The following is a 10,936-nucleotide window of genomic DNA, read 5'->3' as shown; positions in this document are numbered from 1 at the left end:
ACGAGCAAATGGTGCTATTTTTACTGTTTGAATGTGGGACCAGTTAAGAAAAATGATTAGTGGATCCTCTGGCTTCATTCCTTTCTCACTAAACACCACCTGCTATAATTGTTCCCCTTAATATGTGGAGAGTTGGAGAGGAGTGAGTGTAACTAGTCACTTGAAATGATGTTTTAAGCCACCTGACAAGATGCCCAACTAACAGGTGATAGGTGCAGAGGTGTGCTCTGCCTCAAACTTGACAGCCTGATTGTTTCTGAATATGGAAATAGTTCTCTTCTAGGTAGGAACTATGTCCTCAAATAGATCAAGTGATAGGCTAGAGAAACAGAGGAAGGAGAGAGAGCAGGATGTGATTGTTTATTAATTGGATTTGTACGCTACCCAAACCATTAATAAACATGGTGTCTTACAGACAACTGACTTCCTCCAGGTAGTACTGCAGGGGAATGGAGCCATTCTCCATAGTGAAAAAGTGTGTGCCTGTGAAATTCCTCATTGCTCTCCCTGGTGACAGTTCTAGGAATACACAGGAGATAAAAAAAACTTATTTCAATCAATGTTTAGTGTAGCACAGGGCACCATTCTCTCAGGAAGAACCAGCAAATATCACCTCTGACTAGCCCCGCCCCCATCTGTTTTCTGCCTCCTGAGTCCCAGCTGATTGGCTGGGTCTTCTTTTGTTGCCCTGCCCAGGAGAACAGAGCTGGAAAGCAGGTTAGTGGGGTGGAGTGGGAATGGAGATTTTGCAGTATCCTTCCCGTGCCACATCCACCAAGCCACGCCTACCAAGCCACACCACACTCACCAAGCCACACTCACAGAACCGGAAGTAAAAAAATGTTGAATCCCACCACTGGTGTCTGGATATATATGTGTATGCATATCTGCATATATGTGTGCAGGTAAGCATGTAAGACAAATCTATCTACCAAGCAGCCAAAATCCTGATCATGGGGAAACCAAGGAGACTTCCCACGAGGCAGGCATCATTATTAACCTTGATTTCATGTGTAATTTTAAAAGTCTTCTGCGAATAACAAACAATTGATCAGAACCTTCTGTGTAGGTAGGGAGGCAGACAGCTATAATCAGAGATTGAATTTGTCTATCATAGTATGCCCACATTTTGTTTATTCAAGCCTTGCTGAAGAAACTACAAATAGAAGACTTTCTTCAATGTTCTTATAAACCACGCTGTATCAATTGGGTTCACATACAGTTATTCATAAAGAATACATTCTATTTGGGGCTTTTGAACATCAAATGTGCTCCATTTTATATTGGATTTTATATGAAAATTCAGGGCTCCAGAAGTAATCTGGAGCATGCGTGCTTACAAATTTAGTCCCTTTCTTCTCTTAATTCTTCTCCAACTTTTGAGCAGTTTCACAGTGGTACTTCCTAGGAAAGGATTTTAGTAAGAATGTAAGCCAGGAGCAATGAGCTTATAATTTATATTTTATTTTGCACAAGCTTGCATATATACTGCACATACATTCAATTTAGAGAAGATGGAAGGCACACAAGGCAATTGAACTACTGTATCCTTTAAGTGGTACAAAGCAAAAAGGTAAAGATCTGGAGAGTATACAAAAGCTGAAAACACACACAAAAAAAGAGTTCCCCCCCAACTCCTCCCCCCCAAAAACAAATTTTCCTGATTTCTTTTCAATTTAGTAGCTGCCAAGCTAGAATTGTAAGTTTTTCAGTCAATTGTCTACTGCACCTTTTTTTTCCCTCCATACAGACAGGGGAGTCTTCATGTTTTATCACATCATCAGTTAATATTACAGTACATCCTTGGCAATACAAAATTGTACACCATCAAATAAATTAGGATAAATTAAACCAATAAATTATGCAAAGTCTTCAGAACAATAGACAACAACAACCCCCCCAACACACACAGTTGAAATTGCCTCTATCTAAATAATAAAATTAAAAATAATCCAAAAATTGAATCAATTAATTCAGTTATTGTACTAACTTCAAATTAAAGGGTTTTTATTACAAAAGAACTTTGATAAAGCTATTTACAACATATTGCTAAATAATATAAAGGCAGTGTTTTGTAACTTTTGTAACTATATACATATGAGAAGTAGCTGGGACAACAGCAATATTTATGCCTTAACCTTTGATTCTTCCAGTTTATAAAGGTACAGTATTTCTTTGATTCTTGAGTTCAGATTAATATGAAAATCTTTTTTTCTGATAAAAATGTATATGTGTGTTTACATTTTTTAAATAAATTCTATACTATTATATGAATGCCTTAACAAAGTCTAGAGTAGAAAGACTGGGAACAAACTTGCCATCTTATCTACATTTTACCATATATTCCTTGGACATTTTTGCTGTCTGAGTAGAGAAAATAGCTGAAGATTTAGCACTTTTCATAGTTTGAAACAGAGTTAGCCCGAAGAAGATTCAAAGGTTAAATGACGTTTATATCCCAGGTCAAACTCTTAATATTTTCAATGGTTTATAACCAACAAAACTGTATTTCCTTCAACAGAACATTTAAGTGCAATATAGTAACTGTTTATTAATATAAATCAGTTACATTCATTAAGGGAGCTTTTTAAAAACAATGTTTATTAAAATTTCCAAACACAGAACACATATCCAAAAGAAGTCTTTGCACTAAAACACCAATAATTACTATATAATACACATGACAAATAGAAGAGGATTAAAAAAAAATACTTCTCATGTACAATGCTTCTTTGAGGGGATTTGCAAACCACTTTTATATATATATATATAATTATTTATTTATATATATTTTTTATATATATATATATATATATATTTATATCTTTCAGTTCTGCTGGTGAAAGTCCTATATTTAAAGCCACAAAATCTTCACTTTTACTTTTCACTTAATAGTAACCTGTGGAGGAAGGAATCCATTGCCAATAAATTACATTGTGCCCATAGAAAAAAATTCTGTAATGTTACGGAAAGTGGATCACTCTTCTCCTGGATACATGATGAGAGAAATCTATCTTTAAAAAGTATTGAGCTGGGTTTTAAAGAATGCTTTCAACTATCTATGCAGTTACTGCAGCAATTCCTATAAATTTAACAGATGTTCTCAGAATGTAGTTATTAAAATCATATGCTTTTTGTTCAAGAAGAGCCCTCAAGCTGAATATATACATTGCTTTATAAAAATTCCCCTTGGCTATCAATGTTCACCCACATACTTGGTACAGTAACAATGATTCTGCAAACTTAAAACACTTTAAATTAAGTAATACTCAGAGGCACAAAGCAAACCTCAAGAATATATGGGTGAACACTTCCTTAAATAATTATTACATCCTAATATCTTTCACTTTTTAAAAATCATTTAATGTGAAGCGTTCCCATTACACAACCAAAGATACAGTAAGAATTAAGTGTTTTATAGCTTCAAATAGAACATTCTTCTCACTAAGCATAACAAATGTCTAAAATAGGTTCTTAATCTACACTGGAAAAATGTAAGCGTTTCACTTCACACGCTTATTGTGTGTGTATAGGTATATATACATATACATATATATTAGCAGGTGTGTATATGGTTATATATGTATGTATATGTATATACATATATATAACACGTATGAAATATTGCTCCTATACTACTGTTTGTTAGGCTAAGAAAACACAAGATTTGCACCACTGTTACAAAAAATTGGCTTCTACAAGAAATTTTCAAAATTGAATGCTGCTCAAACAATTGAGAAAAAATAATTTGCATTATCAAACTGTTCTAAAAATTATCTTCTTCAAAAACTTATTCTCCTGCTTTTGTTTTTAATTTTCTTTAAAAAGACACAAAATGTGCATAGCTATCAACATTGTGTTAAACAGCTGGAAAAAAAGTGGAGAGAAAACCAGTGTTTATTGCATCTGGGGAATTGTGTGAAGGAAAGAAGGAAGGTCCAAACATATGAAAATTGTAAGCCACAGAAGGCACAAGAATAATTGTACTGGTTAAGGGACTGGTAATTTGTACTAGTAATTTGAAGGATTTGTTTTATCTAATCCTTCCGCTGGTGCATTTAAGGTCTAGGCACACACTATAAGCTCCAGTTTCTGTAGTAGGGAAAATAAGGAAAGAAGAGAAAAATGAATGTCAGCCCAGAATTCCCAGGTCTTTTTTAAAAAGTGTTTTAAATCAACTTCTATATGACAATTTCATTTTCCTATATTAAAAGTAACTTCTGTCTTTTCTAACCTAGTCCCATCTATTGTTGTTAACAAAATTGGGGGATGGGGATGGGATGTCCACAGGAATGGTCAAGAAAGGAAAAATAGTGGCCTTAATGGTGTGATCAAAGCTCTACGCACTTTTTCTGCGTGTTACATTGTACATAAACAGGCAGAGCTTTGATTCTACTGTCATGGCTGCTATCTTTTATTTTTTAGTATAGACTATGGACAATTTGAATAATTACTATTGCTGGACGTGTCTCAGTTTTACATTTGCTGCAGTGTCCTGACATTAGAAGTTGATCAAGGAAAGCCTGGTTACAAAATCAACAGTAATCAGGTGCAGCATTATCAAAAATTAGAATACTCATGAAAAAAAATCCATGTCAGATTCATGGAGGTGAGGTGACCACAATTCTCTCTCAGGAATTCCCAGAAGATATAATTAGAGAAATTGGATTACGGGGCTTTACTTCATAGAATTGTTGGTCTGAATGCTTCCAAATTCTAAATCAGTAAAGCCATCCTCTTGTTTTCTCTTTCTCTTTTTCTTTTTGAATGGACAGGAGAAATAATATGACAACTTCAGCAACTTGTGCTGCTCTAGTGTCTCAGCGTGGCAACAAAATCTATGGCACGAGGTGATCATTTTATTTTTTTAAAATGGAATGCTAAAAAAATAATTGGGAGGATGAAAAACATATATCCTTAAAATAGAACAAAAATTCACGCTCAATCTAATGTGCTTTGGAAGGCAGAAAGGCAACACAATGACATTATAATGAAATAACTAGGGAAGAATCAGGTAAGATCTTTTTAAAAAAGCAAATCAAGGTTTGCTTGGTTCTCTCCCCACCCCATGAGCGTTCTGAAGCCTCACTTGCTCTCCTTCTTCCACAAGCTACATTTCAAATAAATAAACGGCATTAATTTCAAAAGGTAATTGAGTTCAATGAATCATCTTTCATTTCAAGACAAACTGCGCTAACTAATGTTACTAACAATGTATTGCCTTCAAAATTGTGTGTAAGAAATGAAGTATGGCTTTAGTTGGGTATATCTGGTCATGGCCAAGGTGATGATGCAGTAGGAGGGTAATGAAGTGACCTGTTAGAGGATTTCATGTTGTTTTGAATATGGAGAGAGCTGAAGAGCTTTCTGTAATAAGGGGAGGACCATGTCTCTCTTTCAGGCCTCCTGTACCTTTCCATAAATCTTTAGCAGAAGCAAGCTTTAAATCACTTCTTTAAAAATGAGAAGATAAAAGGACGTAATCATAATGATCATTCCCATTTTTTTAAAAAGTTGGATTGGCTCCAAATGGGTTGAAATAGCAACTCCCAGAAGGGTAGGTATGCTTTCCCATAATCTTTTCTCTTTTTAAACTACTTCTGGTAATTTAGTTCGATTTGATTTGAACTATGAAGTTCCTTGTATATATCAGGGATAAGAAATGGCTTTTTTTTAATGTTGGTTAAATTACATTTAGGATCTTAAACTATGTTCCAATAATGATTTCAGATCCTACTTAATAACTGATCTTAAACCCGGTTTCTTATGTCAGATATATTGGAGAATATATCACCAGAATAAAAATATCAAAAGTAACATTCAAGAAGAAAAGCAAATATGGGAACCTATCCCTGGATTAATAAAATATGTTTTGTTTTGTTTATTAGCTAGAAGTATTACATAATATTAATTCATCCAGCTTATTGGGGCCACATAGAAATCTAGCTTTAAAAAGGTAATTCACATTTTGTTAGAACAATTAACCAGTGGAATAACTTGCCTCCAGAAGTTGTGAACGCTCCAACACTGGAAGTTTTAAAGAAGAGATTGGACAACCATTTGTCTGAAGTGGTATAGGGTTTCCTGCCTGAGCAGTGGGGTGGACTAGAAGCCCTCCAAGGTCCCTTCCAACTCTGTTATTCTCTGCTATTCTATATGAAAAGACCCACTGGACTTTTTCTTTAACACAGTGTGTGCTTTAGTGTATCTTGCTGGCTTCAGCAAAGCTTTTGCACCAAGAAAACTGCTATTCTGCATATTGAGAAACCCTGTGTGTCTCTGTCACTAAACAAAGGCCTGTGCCCTCATTTTTTTTAAAAAAAATCAGCAGGTTTTAAGGCTTTTTACTGTCAACTCTTTTAATCATTTTTGTCTCTCAAGCAATATTTATAAATGAGGCATCATTGCAATGACTAGGTCAGCTTTTTTATTATTGTAATGTATACGGGGTAAACTTTCACTCTCCAAAGCCAAAATACAATTTATGTTTTGTTTTTCCTTTAAAAAGCAATTTCAAGAAAGGGAGGAAAAAAGGAAGATCCTAAAGAAAATATCTGCTAAACTGTAAAACTGCCAGCATGGTCAGTTAGGACTGAATCTGATTCAATTTCCTGGGGGAGACAAGAGGTAATGATAAATACCAGTCCAGATAACAATAAATTCTTACTGCATCTGTACAAAAGACACCGAAAACAACAAACACATAGTGCCATAGCATGTAGGTAATTCTACTAGACGCTACCACTTTCCCAATGTGAAAAGAAAAGAAAAAAGAGACCTCTGAAGAAACCATAAAAACATCCAGGATTCATTTCAGCTAGAGCCATACCACTCTTATTCCTGCTTTTCATTGAAAAATCAACATTGTTTTTGTCACTTTGAGATAAAATTCCATTTTGGACTTCAATGAGCATTCTTGTCCAGTAAATACCAACAATCATATCCAAGAAGAAGTAAACATATTCTGTCCTTGCTGAAAATGGCAGCCTTAAAATAAGCTCTTCCCATCAACAGCAAGGAACTTGCTGTGTTTGGATATTAGGACGTTTTGGACTTGCCAGCCCTTGTGTCATCAAGTGCTGGTGGGGAACTCGAAAGATTGTGGTCTCAGTATGCAATTAGATTAATATCATAAAAAGTATGGAAATATTAGCAATTTCAGTGGCAGCTCTGCATTTGGCATGTTGAGTTTAGCTTTACTGAAGGATGCCAGAAGTAGGACTCAGTGGCTCTTCATTGCAAAAGATTATCTTGAAAATATCAGGACAACTCTGAAGAGCTCCATTTTTAGTACATTATGCACTGCTCTCGTGTTTTGTTTGGTGCAAGCTTTTGCTGTAGAACAGAAAGTATTTAAATACTTCTATTCATTGGTTATTAATTATGTAAATCTGAGGAATGAATAAAGTGACTAGCGTTTATTCTTCTAGCCAATGGGACAGAAAAACAAATTTTGCACAATGTTTAGGTGCAATCCAGTTCTTATGAAGCGTGCTCAAAACTTAGAAAGTTAGTTAGCACAGTTAAACACTTAACTGTATGCAGGTTTCTTCTCCAGAGTTGTGCTTTCAGTATATATTGTGCCTAGTCTATTTCTTTAAACAATATTTTATATAAAAACATTTCTATTCCATTTCTAATATATTGAAAGTATTCTTGCACTCTGAGATGATATCATTTTTGCCACAGTAATTTGAAAACAAAACAAACATATCTTACAACACTTTTAGATGAAAAAGTAGTTAAAACATGTTTCAGGTAAAAATATGAAATATCAAATATATACATCACATAAAGATTTCAGAGAAGAAGGGGAGGAATACATTTGTATCAAATGCTATTTAGAAGATGGCCCAGATCCAACTATTCAATGTGATGAAGTAAAAGGGTACAATTCAGCCAAAATAAAACATTCATCAATCATCATAGTCATTCTATAAACATATGGTTAGAAATAACTTCTGGACTTAGTCCCCAAATGCATGTGCATGGGATTGCCCCTTTGGATTCCATGGATTTCAATAGAAAATCTTTTCCCATGACCAATAAAATAATTTAAAATGTTTCATTAAGACAATATAGCAGCAACCCTTTTTTTTTACTCTATGAAGAGTGAAATGCTATTGTGTTAAGGAGCTGACCATATCACAGAACTGTATTAGCCAAACTACAAATGTTCTTGCCTTCATTTGCTTTGCACAGTATTGCCTTGCTTGAAAGGAGAAAGGGAAACATAGCTAGATAAATATAGCTGAGGCAAGCATCAAAAAATGAGGGCATTCCAACTCTGGAATTTGGGTTCATTCAGTTCCATCTCCAGTCTACTTTATTTTGTATCCAGTCCCTCTAACATGTGGTGAACCAACATGGAACAGAACAGAGCATACTTTCAACTCTGTGGTGCCTTCTGAAAGAACTTGCCACTACTGTTGTTTCCCCAAATTTCCTAATAACAGAAATAGTAGGTAGATAACTCTCCCCCAAACTTGACAGTAGGGTTCAAGAAGCTTGAAACGTGCTTATAGTAGAATAAAAGATGCCAAAATATGGGCACACATTGTTCTCATAAAAGGAAAGTAAAAAAAACTTAGAAGAGATGATGTCTTTTGCTCTCAGTTGAGCAAGAAAAAGAGGATTTATATATCTTGTACAGTGTTACACAAAAAGTGCACTTCCTTCATTAAGCAGTTGAATTAAAAATTTAGAAATCTTAGCTGTGAAAGTACCCCATAGGGTTAAGAGCTTTGAATACAAACAAAGGGCCATCAGCTTCTGTAGAATTTTACCATGACATCTGGGGAAAAATCAACCAAGTAATGAGCAATATATAGGTGATAGAGGATAGATAGAGATAGATAGATAGATAGATAGATAGATAGATAGATAGATAGAAGGCTTGTACACACTTCAAATCATTCTTCTTCTCAAGGGATAAGAAAAGAGACCAGAAGGGGAAGAAAATGCCCCAATACTGTTTTGCCCCCAAAATGTTAAAAGTCACAGGCAAAAGTAAAACAAAAGCTGGAGTTAAAATAATTATACACTTATTATTGACCTAAACTTATAAGAAATCACAAGGGATTCTGATCTGATTTCATATATGAAATTAATATAGAAACACATCCACACACATCCACACATAGCTTGGGCATAAAAAGGGAAAGTCTGCTACTTTTTTAATACATTCATAAATAGCGGTGGAAAATCTCTACTCATGAAGAAGCTCTTGGAGGCAGTTTGGGGATTTGAAAATCTCAGGAACTTCACTGTCCAGCTTACAGATGACCTTGTATATGGCCTTCTTCCAGGAAGGATCAACATCTTTGCCTGCGATAATGGCATTGAAAAACTCTCGTAATGTGATCTGAGCCACTTCCAGGAATCTCTCTGGAACCTGCTGATACAAGGAGACAATGGCATTAATAAAAGTTTTCAGTTTCAAGTCTCTGGATCTTCAAAGGAAACTGAGCTAAGTCCTTGCTTTCAAAAGGGAGCTTACATAGCACCTGCATTTTCTAAATGTAGCAGGACTCTATTCTCTTAGGCAAGGCTGTTATATATAGTACAATAACTTTTAAAACATGTGTTAGCTAGCTTTGTAAAGATGAACTATAGAATGTTAGTATTAGAATATGAACATCTGGGTTTAAAGGGTGCTGTTTTTATAAGATATAATTAACAAAGGAGGGAATGAGGGGGGAAGGTGATTGCCTTGAGGTCTGCAGGATGTAATGCTCATATACGAATTCATTACTTTCTCTAAGAGCATTAAACATGTGCTAAAAGCAACTTCTGGTCTTTGTTCCTGTGTGCTCCTAAGGTACCAACTAATGCTAAAAATCAGCAAAAGAAGAAGGCAACTATGAATTGTTTCTGAGAGAATCCAATAAAGCTTTACTCTTAACAGCTTGATTCAGAAGTTACTCAATTTCTGGTGATTCCATCAATGGTACTTCTTCAGACATAAAGCCTTATTAAAATGAGTTTATGCAGCACAGGCCTCTGTACATGTGATGACCATAGATCAGGAATAGGTAAGATACAGTCATTTAAAATTTCTTCATTCACAACTTCCTACAGCCCCAATTGGCATGGACAATGTAACTGATATCAGAACTGTATTATGGTAACACTCAGAGACTCCCAGATTCCTCATTGTATGTATGTATGTATGTATGTATGTATGTATGTATGTATGTATGTACATATAAAATACACACACACACATATATATAGTATGTGTACACACATGTGTGTGTATTTTATATGTATACACACACACATATATATATATATACATATAGTATGTATACACACACACACGTGTGTGTGTGTGTGTGTGTGTGTGTGTGTGTGTGTGTGTGTGTGATGTTTGGAACTAAGTGATTAAGAATGTTTTGTTTTCATAATATTTCATTACTATCTTTTTTGGGAAAAGGAACTTGTTCCAAGAAGACAAGCAACCTTGAATCATTCATTACCTTATTGCTACCTTTCCATTTTAAAAAGCATGTAGTGAGTGTAGATTGATGGCTGCATCAGTAATTCACAAGTCTGTGAGTAATCACAATCTGAAAGCAAGTATCTTTCAGCTGCTTAGGCTGAGTAGTTTCTAAACCCATTTTTCAACAACATATTTTTGCAAGAATTCCTCATATTAAGATGCAGCTGAGTGTTAATGTTAGACAGAAGGAAAAATAATTACATTGATTCTTTAACAGAGCTCATATTTTGCTTTAAATAGGGGAACAAATTTAACTTCTGCCATTTTGATGAAAAGAACCTGGCTAGCAGAAGATTTTTCTGAGATTCTGGAAAGTCATTGCCAGAAAAGAACAATATTGATGAGACAGCTTGACAGCTTGACTCACATGAAACATTTTAATATGTTTGCTCAAAGTAAGGACTTGAATTCAGCACAAGCATAGGCACTCCT

General features: G+C 34.9%; 1 protein-coding gene across 5 annotated transcripts in view; it reads right to left on the bottom strand.

Moving 5' to 3' along the window:
* Nucleotides 1–1,443: 1,443 nt before the first annotated feature.
* Nucleotides 1,444–10,936, bottom strand: part of PROX1 (prospero homeobox 1) — a 72,733-nt gene continuing 63,240 nt past the window's right edge. For all 5 annotated transcript variants that reach the window (XM_087933340.1, XM_087933337.1, XM_087933345.1 and 2 more), the window contains one exon: nucleotides 1,444–9,394. In XM_087933340.1, the coding sequence (XP_087789466.1) occupies nucleotides 9,209–9,394 (186 nt within the window). In that variant the 3' untranslated portion in view covers nucleotides 1,444–9,208. The remainder of the gene's footprint in view (nucleotides 9,395–10,936) is intronic.

The sequence above is a fragment of the Pseudonaja textilis genome, chromosome 1 (assembly GCF_049901715.1).
Source record: "Pseudonaja textilis isolate UNSWEBS1 chromosome 1, rPseTex1.2, whole genome shotgun sequence".
Taxonomy (NCBI): domain Eukaryota; kingdom Metazoa; phylum Chordata; class Lepidosauria; order Squamata; family Elapidae; genus Pseudonaja; species Pseudonaja textilis.
Note: the sequence above shows the minus strand (reverse complement) of the source record. Positions and strands in the feature narration are given on the sequence as shown.